The following is a 17,149-nucleotide window of genomic DNA, read 5'->3' on the forward strand; positions in this document are numbered from 1 at the left end:
TAAAACTCTTGGATGCAAATTATCTGGACCTGCTGATTTTAAAAATGTCTAACTTTAGTAGCTTCTGTTTAACATATTCCAAAGATGATAGTGGAATGGAAATAATGTTCTCATCACCATTTGATAACATGAACATAAGAACGGCCGTACTGGGTCAGACCAAAGGTCCATCTAGCCCAGTATCCTGTCGATCGACAGTGGCCAATGCCAGATGCCCCAGAGGGAGTGGACCTAACAGGACCAAGTGATCTCTCTCCTGCCATCCATCTCCATCCTCTGACAAACAGAGGCTAGGGACACCATTCCTTACCCATCCTGGCTAATAGCCATTAATGGACTTAACCACCATGAATTTATCCAGTTCTCTTTTAAACGCTGTTATAGTCCTAGCCTTCACAACCTCCTCAGGTAAGGAGTTCCACAAGTTGACTGTGCGCTGCGTGAAGAAGAACTTCCTTGTATTTGTTTTAAACCTGCTGCCTATTAATAAAATAGATGAGATTGCATTGTTTGCTTTTCCCCAAATACAGAAGAGATATATTTATTGAACACCTCTGCCTTTTCTGCTTTGTTGTTATAATTCTACCATATCTATCTAGCAATTGGACCAATTCTATGTCAGAATTCTTTTTGTTCCGAATGTATTTAAAAACTTCCTTCTCATTGTCCTTAACTCTGCTGGCCATAGATTTTTCCTTGTGTCCCTTGGTTTCTCTTATCAATTTTCTACAATTCCTAACTTCTGATTAGTATTCATTACCATCAGCCTCTCCTTTCTTCCATTTGCTATATATTAGTTTTTCTATTTTTATTTTTACAGAAGCCTTCACTTCCCCTCTAAACCAAATTGGCTTTTAAACTAGCACATCATTCTTCCTCAATTGTGTGATTTTGTCTTTTTTTGGACATCTAGTGAGGAATTCTTATCATTCACATTTTTCTGATTAAATTCTTCCTCCCAGTTGATTTGACTCGTAATTGTTTTCAGCTTTGTGGAATTGGCCCAATTAAAGCACCAACCATATATATTACTGGTCTGGACTTTATTCTGCTTGCACATTGTAAATGTGATCATGTCATGAAGACTTGTACCTACGCTACCATTAACTTTTACTTCTGTGATCACTTCCTCTTTAGCTGTTAGGACAAAGTCTAATATAGAATTAACCCATGTTGGCTGCAAGACTTTTTGAGTTAGGAAATTCTCATCTATAATGTTTAGAAATTCCAAGGATGTTTTAATAATGGAAGCCTGAGGTTTCCAGCATATGTCACTCAAATTGATGTGCAGGGTTTTTTCCCTACATGTTATATATTGATGTGTAAGAAACCAGTCATCCTGTTCTCTAGTGTGTTTTGGTGGGCTGTAGCAGACATCAATGAATACCCTATTCTTATGCTTTATCTGTTAGGACATTGATCCATAAGACTTCAAGGTGATTAACTTCTGCATTATCAGTGACTAGGAAACAGGTAATGCCACTTCCTCTCTCCTTTTGTCCTCTTGATCCTTTCTAAATAGGTTGTAATCATTTATTTTAACATACCAGGTTTCAGTAATACCAGCTAGATCAAATTTATGCTCATAAATGAGCAATTCCAGTCCATCTTGTTTGTTACCCATGTTACTAGCATTAGTGTATAGGCAATCCAGGAATTTCTCTTCTTTATATCCTTTGGTTTCTTGATTAATTTTGTTCTCAACATCTCGATTTTTGTGCTGAGTGCTCACATCTTTCCTCTTTTTACCCTCCCTTTTGTTATTAGTTTAACCCCCTCCTGACTACTCTAGACAGCCTGTTCCTAAGGAGATTAGTCCTCCTACTGAGGTTGAGGCCATCCAAACAATATAGCCTCCTCTCCTCATGGTAGGTGGACTGATATTCCACAAAACCAAAACCCTCCATCCTACACAACTTGTCTACCCAATGATTCTCTTCCAGAATCTTCTGCCTTCTTTTGCTCATGGGACAGGAAGGATCTTAGAATGGATTGCTTGGACATTATTCTTCTTTAGCACGCTTCTGAGTTCCCTGAAGTCATCTATTATCTGTGAGATATCCCACAATGAAGTGTGATATGAGCCATCACCAGTGGATGATCCTTGCCCATAGACTTCAGAAGCCTGTCCTGTTTTAGAGTGACATCTTGTGTCTTGGCTCCAGAAAGGTAGCATGGTCTCTTATTGTCTGTCTGTTCCTTGTAGAAATGTTCTTTGGATGTTCTGAGTATTGAATCTCCCATAAGGATCATCTTTCTTCTGTTTTTGTTTGTTTGTTTGTTTGTTTACAGTTTGGTGCCATCCACATGTGTCCCATGCATCTCTCCATTCCCTTGGGCCTGCTGGATCTTTAGACATGTCTTCCGTAGCTTCCATGTTGATGATTTGGTATCGATTTGAAATTTCCAGCTGTGTGGAATTCCTTCTGCTTCTCTTCTTTCTGGTGGCCACAATCTGCTTATCCTCCTCTATCTCCAACCATGTAGAATGCATGACATTTTGCCTCAAGTGGTTACAAACTTCCAGGGCTTCTCTCTGTCTTCCTCGCTCTCCAATTCCTTTGTGGCCTGCTCCATTCTTCCTTGAACGAGGGTACTGGTGTTTCCAGAATCTAGTTGTCTAGGAACTCCTCAGCTTCTCTGATTCTTAGTAACGTCTCACTTTACCTCTTCAATTCAAGAATATTTTCTTCTAGCACAGCCACCAATTTGCACTTCATGCGTAGCAAATCTCTTCTGTCTTCAGGCAGGAAAGAGAATATGGCACATCTGCTGGACATCTTGATATCACATGTAGTGCTGAATCTGGAATGAAACCCTTTCATACTCTCCCTCTAACTCTCTCCGAAACTCCTCTCCTAGCTGCCTCTGTTTGCAGATCTTGAGTTCACCCATTCAATGACTTTTATACCAAGTCTTCCCTGCTTACCTCAGCTCACCACCGCTGAGTGATTAACCACTCAGAGACTTCAAACAGCTGGACTGATCAAAGTTCCAAGGGCTAGAGCCTCGCAGCCTTTAACAAGGCAGTGATTAAAGCTCCATGGTCTTACTCAGGGTATGTCTACACAGCGATTAAACACCCATGGCTGGCCTGGGTCAGCTGACTTGGGCTGAGGCTGCAGGGCTGTAAAATTGCAGTGCAGATGTTTGAGCTCAGGCTGGAACCTGAGCTCTGGAACCCTCCGTATGGGTAGGGTCCCAGAACCTGGGCTCCAGCCCAAGCCCGAACATCTGTACCACAATTTTACAGCCCGAGCCCAAGTCAGCTGACATAGGCCAGCTGTGGGTACTTAATTGCAGTGTAGACGTCGCCTCAGGGGCCCATGGACCAGCTATGCAGCCATCTGTCAGAGTGTTCAAAAGTTTGAAGTCTTCATCTTTGTGAAATACCATTACTGCAATTTAAATAAAATCTTTACCTTTTTAGATCATAATGCAGTTTAATCTCTCTCTTTCTCTCTCTCTCTTTCAAAAACAATAACTTGGTTTCAGCTTTTTCCATTTGAATGGTTTTGGCAGGTATATTTTCATAGTCCAATATTTCGTCCTGTAGAGTAGCTGGAATCACTGACACAATGTGCAGTTCACATGCAAATAATCTGCTTTTAAATATTTTTACCATTCAGTTTGACAAAGGGTATGCCTACAGCATCCGCCATAACTATGGAAAAGAAGGCAAGAGGACTGATTATACACCATTCAGCTGCATGAAGATTATCCTGTCCAATCCACCAAGTCAAGGGGATTATCATGGTGAGTATTTGTAACTGACATGTTCACAGTGCATGGAACCCAGAAGCTCTGGAAGAGAACTGATCGGATGGTTGTATTACTGGCAGGAGTTAGTAGTTAGTAGCTTATGCCAATCATTGCTGACAAGCTAGTGCTCTTACTCTTCTGGTGATTTGACTTATTAGATCAGGCAAGAGAAATTCATTCAGCTGTACTTCAATATGCTCTCTACTAAGCTCTTCACTAATCTTTTTCCCACTTTCCAATTTGCTTTGTAAGTGTCTTAGAAGACAGGCACTGAAGTTTCTTACAGCTCTACTTTCAAGCTGGCTAACATACTCCTGTAATATTGCATCCATTTAGTTTTTAATAGGCTAATCCTTCAGCAATAGTGTTCATCTTTGAATCTCATGGTCAGTCTGGTTAATATACTAAGATTAATTAAGAAATTTAACATCTCGACTTTACATATTTCTCTAAATCTGACCCAGTCCTGGGTATAGAATGATATATAAAACTCTCCTTTTCATTAAGTTTCATAAATGTTACACTTCTCCCTGCATGAAATTTTCTGGAGGACCTTCTGTTCCTAGAGTAGACTTTTATCCACCCCTTGATCCTAACTTATTTTGAAAAGACTATGGCAGATAAGTGGTGTCTTGGACTATTCGTCCAGCTGAGCTGCTGTTTGACAGCCTGTGTGTGTGTGTGTGTGTGCAGTACATTGCATTATGGGAGATACTTTCAAAAGTTCCTAAGGAATTAAAGGCATTAATTCAATAGGACTTGTGCTCTTCGGTCTCTTAGGATATGTCTACACTGCAGATGGAAGTGAGCCTCTCAGCCTGGTTAGACAGATTGTGTTAGTGGGGCTCCTGCTAGCGTGCTAAAATAGCACTGTGGATATGTTGCTGCACTAGCAGAGCTTGGGCTAGCCACCCAAGCTCAAGCCTACCCTATCCCCTGGGTCTGAGTTTGAGTGGCTAGCCTGAGTCTCTCCCAGTGCTGCAATGTCCACACAACTATTTTTAGTGCACTAGCACGATCCCCACTAGCATAAGTCTGTCTAACGAGGCTGTGAAGCTTTTTCCCCACTGTAGTGTAGACACACCCTTAGATGCTTTACACACACAACCTGTATTTACTAGTAATAAGTCACTCATTTGACTTTGTGTGCAACAAGAATTGCTTTTGTTTGTTTTCAGTGATGGGATTCTTGAAGATATTTTCACTATGGAATAAATACTATTGTCCCTTTTAAGGATCAAGTCCCCTTCTACGTTAGTTTTCCTATCTGTTGTGTGTGTTCATCACAGCCTAATGTTACTTTTTGTATTTGAGATTATTTTAAATGTAACAGTGCGATAGCTGTTTTGTGACTGTTTGTGTCTGTTAATAAGGAACCTAATTAAAACTGTTTTCCACTCAATGAATGTGAATCTTGGCCTGCTTATGTTGTAGTGCATTATGTAACTCTTGAGCCTGTAATGCCCTGATAACCATACAGTGAAGTAATCTTGTAAAAAAAGAGTAAAACAATTGCACACATGGGCAATTAACTTCTTTATTAATAAGCTGTTAGACAATTAAGAACAGCTTAGTCAGTCTCTCGAGTGTATTATTGTGCTAACTCTTGGGTAAATAGCCTTGTTTGTGTGCTTGTTTTTTATTCCCCGTCAGGGTGCCCATTCCGCCACAGTGATCCTGAGCTACTGAAGCAGAAGCTGCAATCATACAAGATTCCTCCCACTGGGATAACTCAGGTAGGGTATAGTCTGTTTGGACTCCTCAGTAATGAGGAATCGGGCACTGCTTTTCAGTTTCATTTAATATCCATGTAGCAATGCTATGTACAACTTGTCAGAGTGTAGGTGAAATCTCTCTTCTTGTAAAAGAATTAAGTCAGAGTTGTGGCTTTTCTGCATTATTACTTTTGCTGATAATGTTTTCACCCTGCAGCTAAATGGAGTCATATTTTTTTTTCAACTTATTGGCTCATAAATTTACAACATTAGTTATTTTTTATATTGCAGTGGGGACAATAAGGGATTTAGCACTATTCTCTTTTAAATGTATTTTACAGCAATTTATTATTAAAGATTCTTAATGAAGTTGGCAGTTAATGGCAGCATTATTCTTTTTTGGGAATTGTTTTTTAATCTTGTCTGAAAGTGTGAAAGTTACAGTGCTGTGTAGTCAATGGAAATTGTGATATGCATTAGTCACTGTGCTAATGCATATCACATAATATAAAATTCTAATAATCCATTAGTTACACATATATTTGTTTTAATATTTGACTCATTGTACTGAACTACCTTAATCAATAAAAGTATGTTATACTGTTTTGCAAAATCTTACAAAGATTTCAGTACCTTCTTAAAAGGGAGCATTAATAAAATGTTGCTGAAAACCTGATGTAACTAAGAGATGTTGAAGGAATAAGAATGTTTTGACATTGGGGTGGTGGTTTCTTGCACTGTTGGGCTGGCTGAGGAGTTGGTTGTGTAAAAGGACAACCAAGTCCCTTGCTGTAGGAAGCCAAATGGATCACAGAGCTCAACTGAGAAAGTCCAGCAGAGAAGTTTAAAAAAAAAATGTACTTTAGATGGCCAAAACCTATTTTAAGGCTATAATCAACAGAAAATATTTTTTCTGCCCTCGTAATGTGAAAGATCAGGAATCTGGCATACACAGATAGTTGAACTAGTGAGAGGAAAATTTGAAAGCCCCATTGAAATGTCTTTATTGGATGCCTGCTGCAGAAACAGTCAGTGTACAGATTAAATAGCAATAGTCTATAGTATTTATGTATAGGCATACATATCCTTAGCCAGTTCTGGAAGGCCCCAAACTGGTGGTCTCTCTCACAGGACTATATTTTGTTTTGTTTTTATTTTTATTAATCCAGATAAAAGTAATGTCCCCTAATGAAAGACCTCGCTCTACAAGTTGCAAATCAATAGCCAGATGTCTTTCTGACCTCAGGCCAGTAAATAACACATTATTTATTTGTCTTAAGCAATGTCAGCTATCAGTGATACCTTCATTGAGTTTCTTCTCTTTTTATGTGCTTCAAACCTTGGTGCCGGTTGAGATTTTTCCCACAATTGATCATTAGAGACATTGGTGGGAAACAGCCACGTAGTGGGCCTTTAGTATGTGTTGATATCATAGAATCATATAATATTAGTGTTGGAAGAGACCTCAGGAGGTCATCTAGTCCAATCCCCTGCTCAAAGCAGGACCAACATCAATTCATCTGGTTCATCTGAGATTATGATCCTATGTACTTGGATGAGGGAGTAGTTTCTTTATATTCATCATAGTTCCTTAGCTCAGGTAAGTTATATTTGTTTCCTAAAGTAGGAATTGGCTTCACTGAGGTAGCATCTCTGAAGCCATTATCACCAACTCCCTTGAAAGTACTATTTTCTTAATTATTAATAGTAATGATAATTTGCCTTTTTCATCTGTAAATCTCAAAGTGCTTTCTGAGCAAAGGTAAGTATTCTTATTCCCATTTTATAATTAGGGAAACTGAGATTGAAGACAGGTGAAGTCACTTGCTCATATTCACATAGCAGAATAGTGACAGACCCAAAAATAAAAATAAATTCTCCTTAATCTATGTCCAGTGACCTATTCATTGGGTCGTGCCACCTGCCTTATATTAAAAAAAAAAAAAATTTATCAGAAGGCTGGTTGCTCCCATTCTACAGGAGCAATTCTCACACAACAATAGTTATTAAAATAAATTTGAGCCTAAAATGCCCATGTTTTCTTATCACTGTAGTTCTTTACATTAATGCAATGTAGTTGTATTATTCTCAAAGTGAGTCTACACAGTTTTTGTACCACTTTAACTATATTTGTTTGAAACTGGTATATTTAAAGTGTTGCAAGCCCCTAGCGTGGATGCAGTTATACTGTTTTTATTATATTTTTATTATATTTGTAATATTTTTATTTTAAAAGTAAATTTCCAGGAATAGGCTATACTAGTATAAGACATATTTATACTGATATAACTGCATCCACACTAGGGTTTAACTAATTACGTAAAAAAAAATTGCCACCCTTATTGAACTAGTTAAATTATTTTAAAAAAAAAAAAAACCCTCTGTAAACCAGGTGGGTAGGCAGTTCCTACCCATTGCTGGAGTTCAGGGGTGGGAATGGAGGCTGCAGTCCAAAGAAACAATATTATTTACTAGTCGATGAAATTTCAGCTAGAAAAAAAAAATTTCGGTTGGGAAGAATAGCAATAGCAATAGGAAACATTGATATCTGACAAAAGCAGAGAAGGTAAAATGATTGATGTAAATGTAAAAATTAAATTAAAAACATTTGGGGTAAACTTTCAGAGTTGTGACCAGGGATTTAGCTGTCCAATTCACAAAACTTATCAAAGTTGTTCAAATAAGTCCCCCTCTACAGCTTTGAAAATATACCCATAAGGTACATTTTCCAAGCTGTGTGCAAAAATAGGCATATGCATGGGAGTGTGTTTCCATAGGCTCAAACCTCAAATATGTAGGACAAAGATAAAAGGTCATGGAGCAATATGTGAATGTTTCAGGTCACTGGTATATACAGTTCTCTCTTCCCCAATTAAAATCAGTTAATCATGTAGAGCAGAAGGCTGGATTCCAAATGTACTATACTTTTACATATGGGTACCTCAGATACAGGTAAGGGAATTGCATCTACAGCTGTAGATCAGCTAATAATTCCTAGATTGTCCTTTATGCCACAGTTATTTGAACTAACATGCAGATCTTTAAATGGACTTAAAGGTTGTTGTTTTTCCATATTGGATTTTGTCAGAAATTGCCAGAAAAGCATTTGTACAAGAAATCAAAAAAATTAAATTCTTACACTAACACTATGAACAGCCTACTGGCATCTTCTGCCATTTAAATAGCACAGTTGTCCTATGATGTACTTCCCAGGGTTTGATTAGAATGTAATCACACATAGCTCAGTTTGATAGACGACAAGCAATAATTGCTCTCCACGGGTAAGTACAAAAAAGCATAGTTATCCACTATAATAAATTCTGTAGAATTAACATCTTTTAGTGTGATACATGCTTAATTTTTTTTTTTGGTGATACGGTTCTGTGTACTAATTTAGTGACTTGCAAATTACTTTGGCAGTCAGTGAAGTTCTAAAAAGTTGAGGAACGTTCTATGCTGAGTCTATGTAGTGCCCATCTTTAAAAAAGGGAAGAAGGAGAATCCGGGGAACTACAACCTCACCTCAGTCCCCAGAAAAATCATAGCGCAGGTCCTCTAGGAATCCATTTTGAAGCACTTGGAGGAGAGGAAGGTGATCAGGAACAGTCAACATTGATTTACCAAGGGCAAGTCATGCCTGACCAACCTGATTGCCTTCTATGATGAGATAACTGGCTCTATGGATATGGGGGTGGACGTGATATACCTTGACTTTAGGAAAGCTTTTGATACAGTCTTCCACAGTATTCTTGCCAGCAAGTTAAAGAAGTATGGATTGGATGAATGGACTATAATTAGATAGAAAGCTGGCTAGATCGTCGGGCTCAACGAGTAGTGATCAACGGCTCAATGTCTAGTTGGCAGCCGGTATTAAGCGGATTTCCCCAGCAGTCGGTCCTGGGGCCGGTTTTGTTCAGCATCTTCATTAATGATCTGAGTGATGGGATGGATTGCACCCTCAGCAAGTTCATGGATGACCCTAAGCTGGGGGGGGGAAGGTAGATATGCTGGTGGGTAGGGACATGGACCAGAGTGACCAAGACAAACTGGAGGATTGGGCCAAAAGGAGTCTGATGAGGTTCAACAAGAACAAGTGCGGAGTCCTGCACTTAGGATGGAAGAATCCCATTCATTGCTACAGGCTGGGGACTGAATGGCTAAGCGGCAGTTCTGCAGAAAAGGACCTAGGGCCCTGACCTGGCCATAGCTCTGTGATGTAATTTCCCCTGCTCAATCTTCAGGCCTTTTCTAGCATATATTGTTTGCAATCACGATTAATATAACTAGCACCATGGTGGGTGAGGTAGAGTAGAGCAGCATTTAAAGTGAAGTTGGCTAAAATCCATATTGGGTGTCGGCGGGGGGAATAGGGATGGACAACATGGAAGGGGAAAGAGATGACAAAGAAAAAGAGTTCTGAGAAAATATATGAAAACAGTGTAGAACAAATCTAATCTATTTGAACAGCAGGAGGGATACTAAGAAAATAAAAAGATTTTATAAAAAAAGCACATTTGGAAATATTTATATCCAGTCTTTCTAAGTTTAAAACATTTTAAGATAAAAATGTAGACCATTTAAATTCTTCTTTCTTATAAGATGTAATCCGTATTCTAAATTTACAAATATTGTATAACAAAGATAAAGTACTGCTGAGAGAGTCTGTTGATTTAGGAACCTGCCTGCTATAATAAAGTACCATAATACTGAAGGCAGGATTAAAATATAGGTTTTTGCCATTGGTACAGGAATGGGCCGTCTTTGATTTGGAAGTCTTGTTAACTGCCGAAGTGAGAATATTGTTTATTTTATTAGTTGTAATCCTAAAAGAGGAACAGAGAAGGGAGAGAAGCATGTATGGAAAAAGTATTGGAGATGAATGAACATTACAAAAGGAGAATTAAGGAAAAAAAGAATCAACAAATCACTTGAAATAAAACATATAAATAGAATATTCCACAATCTAATCATAAATTGATACATTTTGTACATTTAGACAATTTATAAAGTAAAACACTTCCAAACTAAAAATTATATTCATATTAAATTCAGAAGAAATTCCAAATGTTAAAAATAGCTAGGAAGATATATATAGTACTTCCTTGTGCCTGTGATATTAATCTAGATTGTGCCTGAGAAATTTCCTTATATTCCCTCCCAAACTGTGGAAGGGAGGGAAACTCTGAAGAAATCTAAGGCTAGGTCCACACTACCCACCCGATTCGGCGGGTAGAGATCGATCTTCTGGGATCGATTTATCGCGTCTCATCTGGACGCGATAAATCGATCCCAGAAGCGCTCCCCTGTCGACTGCGGAATTCCTGCTCGCCGAGAGGAGGAAGCGCTGTCGACGGGGGAGCTTGCCTGCGCCGCGTGGACCCGCAGTAAGTAAACTTAGTTCGATCTAGGAAACGTCGACTTCAGCTACGCTATACTCGTAGCTGAAGTTGCGTTTCCTAGATCGATCCCCCGCCCCAGTGTGGACCAGCCCTAAGAGTTTAGCCTTGGAGACTGGGGAATCTGACTACTGTCATTTAAATCTGAACAGCTGTCAACTCAGGAAGGGCCAGCGAATTAATAGAAAATGTGTCTCCCAGAAATAGCTGAAAATAGAGTTTGCAAAACATCCAATTTCAGATACTTCTAATTTACAAGTATAAAAACATATTAAATTAAAAATAGTATGTTAAAAAACTGGAAGGTTGCAAAGTTAAGCACTCAGACACAGAAATGGCAGAGCTAAGTTTGCTCACACAGTAGACTTTCAGCAGTGGACTTCTGAAACTGAAAAAAACCACTAGCATATAAATTATTTTATTTGAAAGTTTAAAATTAGAAAATGTCTACCTTCATTTAACAATCTATCCAGGGATTACTGCAACAAATATATTCACATATTGGCACCTTCTTTTCATTCAGATGTGTACTTGCTCATCTGTTAGATATTTATTGTGTTCTTTACTAGCACTCTTAAAAACTGAGGTTTATGCCTCAGGGGCCTATAAAAGAAACGGGAAAAGTTAAGGGAGGGTTGTTTGTAGTGGAACCTCTGTGTAGATATTTTTGAAGAGACTCTGATGGAGCAGGTGCTTTGGGGATTATTATTGCCCTTTTTAAAGCCTCATTTTTACTTGTATAAATGTTACCTTGAATATAAGCAGCCTTGCTTGTTGGCAGTGGATTTTAACCGTTCTGGTGATGGCAAGTTCTGAGGAAGCTATTGCATCACCACAATTAAAAAATAATATCACCTAAAATAGTACCAACATGAGTGATACTGAAAACCATGAGACCAAATATTGTTTCCTACAAGAAGCAATAATTGAGGAGTATTAATGGGGCATCAACTGTGGCAAAACTGAAAGAATGATTTCATAGACTACAGCTGAGCATTTTGAGGAAACGGTTTAAAGCAGATAGAGAAGTCAGTATAATGTTTATGTATATGTTCTATAGAAATGGAGCTGTCAGAAATTCATGCTGTTCACTGTAAAATACAAATTAAATATCAAACAGCAACAGAATGGCACATGCCCCATATCAGTAAGTAACCAAAGGTCACAATAAAGTCCTAACAGAGCAGCCTGAGTTATGCTGAGGTGTTTAGAAACTGACCTGAAACTGAAAAAAACAATAATGTGTTCAAGTATGTTCCAGAAGCTGCACCTCAATCAGGGATTGTGCTGGAATGTCTCCTTGCCTCTGCAAGCCTACTCCTCACAACTGTGCCTAGTTGTGAATTTTTTGTATATAGTTGTTATAAAATCGTTAGTTTTATAGTTCTCTTAGTGTAGATTTAGTGTAGTTTGTTAGTCCCGAATGGGACTTAGCCTAGGGACAGGGCATGCCCCGTCCCCAAGCTTCAGACCTTGTGACTGTTGCAAGAAACCCATGCCAGTCAGTGATCACCATATAAGCTGTTCGAAACCCATGTTAGCGACAAGTGTTGTATTTACAAGTTTCAGACTGCGGACCAAAAAGGAATGGGGCATTCGTCTCCGAGCACTCCTTATGGAAACAGCCTTTACTCCAGCCTCAGCGCCGCCTGAATCGGACTCTGTTCCTAGCACTGTGGTTTCGGTGCGGAGCGTGCTGACAGCACCAACTGCAGACCGACGCCAATCCACATCCTCAGTACCGGCTAAAAAGCAAAAAATAAAGACTGGGAGGGGCTGTTCTCCTACGTCTTGTAAAGGGAAGGAGAGGACTGGAGGAGAGCAAAGGGGCAGTTCTTCCCCTCCGGTCGGAGGTCAGGCCCCAACTCCCGCTGAGCGGTCGAGCCTGCTCCAAGAGCTTCCCGCCACCCTGGGGACTGGCAGAGGCACTCAGCTCCATAGCGGTGCCATCCATGCCGGAGGCCTGTGCCGCCCACGCCAGGTACAGATGTGCCTCGTTTGAGGGGTAAACCTGCCTTGGGACCCTTCCAATGGTTCCCATCACTGCATCACCGCTCCTCGCCACAGGGGATGTCCTGTCAGCACTCGCCTGAACCGCAGCACCAACCCGCAGACACAGGTCGGCTGGCCTCTGGATTTCTTGGCATCGGTCCACGGATTCCAGGCAGTGTTTCTTGGGCTTGAGGCAGTGATCGCCAGTGGGCTGGCACAGAACCCCAGAGACATAGCACCAGTCTCCAGAGCTCCTGTGCCAAGAGCGCCTGAGCCGCTCTCCCAGTACATAGCAGCTCTCCAGAAGGTCAAGAGGCTGGTCCCCTGAGCCCCATCGCCAGATTGCCGGTGCGGGTCACTGTGAGCGTATTGACAGTCTGTGACATGCTAGTCTACCTGCTTATGTCCCCACGCGATGGAACGGCACAGCCCAGGCATTAATCGCCAGGGTACCATTGCCCATCTGCCGAACACTGCCACTGGTCCCTGGAATCGTGACACCGACAGCCACCGCCCTCCTACAGATTCTCAGCATAGGTTCAGGGCTAGAGCCAATGGGATCAGGATAGACAGGTGGCCTTGGCACCGTCCTGGTCCCCCGGACATAGAATCATCCCCCTCCTCGGGCTCCGACAGCGAGAAAGAGATGCTGTCCGCAAGATAGGGCCACCCATCAGGGGCATTGGTGTTCCCCACTGGGCCACCAGTAGCCTTCCCCCTGGCAACTCTGGAACCGTTGGGGATTTCCCTAACCATCACAGGAGTATAAGCTGGCCTCGGGGGCATCCAACAAATGGTCGGCAGCAGTCTCCTGCCCACTCCTGGACTTGGATGTGGAGTCAGAGCAGGCTTCCCAGGTTCAGGCAGCCTTGACTGAGGCTCCCATGGCAGAAGCGGTGGAGCTGACAGACCCGCCCATACCTGCCTCCTGGTCTTCTTCACCTGACGAGATGATAGTGGGGTCCTCTCACCCGGTTCCCCAGGATGATGCCAAAGGTCACTAGGAGCTCTTGAAGAGGGTCACCTTGAACTTGGGGCTGGAAGCCAAGGAGTTGGTAGAGCCCTCAGACTCCTTGTTTGATGTACTTAGTGCGGCAGCCCCAGCCAGGGTAGCACTGCTGCTGCACGAGGGAGTGGTGGGAATCACTAAGGCCCTGTGGCAGACACCTTCCTCGCTGCCCCCCTCTCCAAGTGGGCAGAGCGGAAATACTATGTCCCCTCTAAGGGGTATGAGTATCTTTATACCCACCCCTGCCCCAAGCTCACTGGTTGTGTCAGCAGCCAATGAGCACAACAGGCGGGGCCAACCGGGATCAACGCCTAAGAACAAGGAAGACTAAGAGGCTCAATCTCTTTGGTATAAAGATTTATTCTACATCCAGCCTCTGGCTGAGAGTGGCCAACCCACAAGGCCTTCCTTGGCCATTATGATTTTAATATCTGGCAGTCAATGGCCAAGTTCTCAGATGCACTGCCAGAGGAACCCAGGAAGGAATTCCTGGTTAGCCTAGATGAGAGTAGGGTGGTAGCCAGGGCAGCCTTCCAAGCAGCCTCAGATGCGGCAGACTCTGCAGCCTGAACCATGGCCTCGGCAATTTCAATGAGGCGGGCGTCCTGGTTGCAGTCGTCGGGTCTTTTGACAGAGGTTCAACAGACCATCTAGGACCTCCCATTCGATGGTCTGGGACTTTTTTCAGAACAGACAGACAGTAAATTGCACAGCCTGAAAGACTCGAGGCTACCTTGTGCACCCTGGGCCTGTACATGCTGGGGCCGGCAAGGAAGCAGTTTAAGCCACAGCAGGCCTATAGGTTCGGGAGCCAACCTCGGTCAGAGCCCTTCCATAAGAAGGGCAAGGGCTATAAATGCCGTCAAGGCCATCAGCCGGCATTGTCTGCTCACTGGAGCTCCACCCATAACCAATCAGTGGTAAGCAGGCATTTTGAGGGTGTGCTTGAGGGCGACCTTCCATCCTGTGTCCTGGATCCTGCTCCCCTGTTACTTTCCAATTGCCTGTTCCCCTTCCTCCCTGCCTGGGCTTCTATAACATCGGACTGACGGGTTCTCAGCACAGTAGCAGGGGGATATACCCTCCAGTTTATTTCTCTCCCCTCCTTCCATCCCTCCTCCCTGTCCCTCTTCAGGGACCCTTCTCACGAGCATCTGAGAGGGGCAAGGCTTTCTCTGGGTGGGAGCTGTGGAAGAAATCCCGCTACATTTAAGGGGCAAGGGGTTTTACTCCCGCTATTTTTTGATGCCAAAGGCTAAATGGGTTCTATGGCCCATCCTCGACCTGCGGAACCTCAACAAGTATCTCAAGAAGTTGAAATTTTGCATAGTCTCCCTGGCCTCCATCATTTCTTCCCTGGATTCGGGAGACTGGTACACCGCCCTTGATTTGAAAGGTGTTTACTTTCACATATCGATATTCCATGCTCAGAGAGAGTTCCTACGTTTCATAGTTGGGACCACCCACTACCAATTTGTGGTGCTCCCGTTTGGCCTGGCAACAGTGCCAAGAGTGGTTACGAATTGCATATCAATGGTGGTGGCCTACATCAGGCGTCGGGGTATCCAGATTTACCCGTACCTCGACAACTGGCTCATCCAGAGCTGCTCTAGGGCCCAAGTCCAATGCAGTGTCAAAATGCTGCACGCCACTTGTCGGGCTCTGGGCCTGCAGATAAACAAACAAACGTCAACGTTAGTCCCAGTCCAATGGATAGAGTTTATTGGGGTGGTACTCAACTCTACACGAGCAAGAGCATTTCTGCCACAGGCCAGGTTCAGGGCAATGTCACATCTAATTGCCAGCATCACTGCACATCTGCTCATCGTGGCCCAGGTCTGTCTCAGACTATTGGGTCACATGCCATGCGAGGCTCAGACTGTGCCCCCCTCAAATGTGGCTAGTGACAGTCTACTCCCTGGCCAGACATCACCTGGACAAGGTCATCACGGTCCCTCCGAAGGTACTTACCTCTCTGCAGTGGTGGACTGACCCGAGGTTGGTGCTGGAAGGAGTGCCATTCGAGAGTCCACGACCCACAGACTCCCTATCATCGGATGCATCTGACCTCGGTTTGGGGGGCACATATCAGTATGCTGCGGACTCAAGGGACATGGTCTTGAGAGGAGCTCACATTACATATAAATGTCAGGGAGCTCAGGACCATCCGTCTAGCCTAAAGTGTCTTCCTTCCTCAGCTGTCCGGTCGGGTAGTGCAGGTGTTGATGGACTTTCTATGTGTCTAAGTGGCCTCGACTTTCTATGTCCACAGGCAGGGCACACGCACTCGTCGGCTCTCTGCCAGGAGGCCCTCTGCCTGTGGGACTTTTGCATTCCGCATGCGATCCACCTGGAAGCCTCGCATCTCCTCGGCGTCCGGAACACGCTGGCAGATCTCCTCAGCAGGACCTTTTTCTCTGACCATGAGTCGCTTCATTCAGTGGTCATCAAGGCGCTCTTGACGGGGTCAAGTGGGGGTCTCCCCAAGTGGACCTATTCGCCACCAGACAGAACAGAACGTGTCATCAGTTCTGTTCTCTCCAACGCCTCAACAGAGGTTCCCTTTCCAATTATTTTCTCCTGTCATGGTCGGGAGACCTGATATATGCCTTCCCGACGATTCCGCTTATCAGCAAAGTCCTCTCAAAAATCAAAAGGGACAAGGTGCAAGTCATGATCGCCCTGGCATGGCCTTGCCAGCACTGGTTCGGCATGCTCATGGAACTGGCCGTGGCAGCCCCATGGCCACTGCCCAGCCCCCCCGAACCTACTCTTGCCGAATCACGGTCAGTTCCTGCACACAAACCTTACCTCTCTCCACCTCATGGCTTGGATGCTGCACGGCATGTAAAGAACCCAGAGGAACAGGCCTGCTCTAGTCAGGTACAGCAGGTTCTCTTGGAAAGCAGAAAGCCCTCCACCAGAGCAACTTATCTGGCAAAGTGGAAGCGCTTCTCCTGCTGGGCGTCGGAACGCAACATCTCCCCGACCCAGTCATCTCTGCAGTCCATCTTGGATTACCTGCTTCACTTAAAGCACCTTCTCTTCGATCAAGGTGCACTTGGGAGCCATATCTGCCTTCTACCCTCGCGTCCAGGGTAAATCTGTATTCTCGCATGAGATGTTGATCAGGTTCCTGAAGGGCCTTGAGCGTCTCTTACCGCCGATCCGGGACCCAATACCCCAATGGGACCTCAACCTAGTCCTCTCCAGGCTCACAGGGCCCCCTCCTTTGAGCCCATGGCTTCTTGCTCCCTTCCCCATCTATCGTGGAA

At 43.2% G+C, this 17,149-nt stretch overlaps 1 protein-coding gene across 1 annotated transcript in view; it reads left to right on the forward strand.

Annotated features, from left to right (window-relative positions):
- Positions 1-17,149, forward strand: part of PRIM2 (DNA primase subunit 2) — a 271,941-nt gene that overhangs the window by 232,726 nt on the left and 22,066 nt on the right. Inside the window, exons 11-12 of the mRNA XM_065401622.1 lie at positions 3,630-3,756; positions 5,416-5,498. Coding sequence (XP_065257694.1) covers positions 3,630-3,756; positions 5,416-5,498 — 210 coding nt within the window. The remainder of the gene's footprint in view (positions 1-3,629; positions 3,757-5,415; positions 5,499-17,149) is intronic.

The sequence above is a fragment of the Emys orbicularis genome, chromosome 3 (assembly GCF_028017835.1).
Source record: "Emys orbicularis isolate rEmyOrb1 chromosome 3, rEmyOrb1.hap1, whole genome shotgun sequence".
In the NCBI taxonomy this organism is placed as follows: Eukaryota; Metazoa; Chordata; order Testudines; family Emydidae; genus Emys; species Emys orbicularis.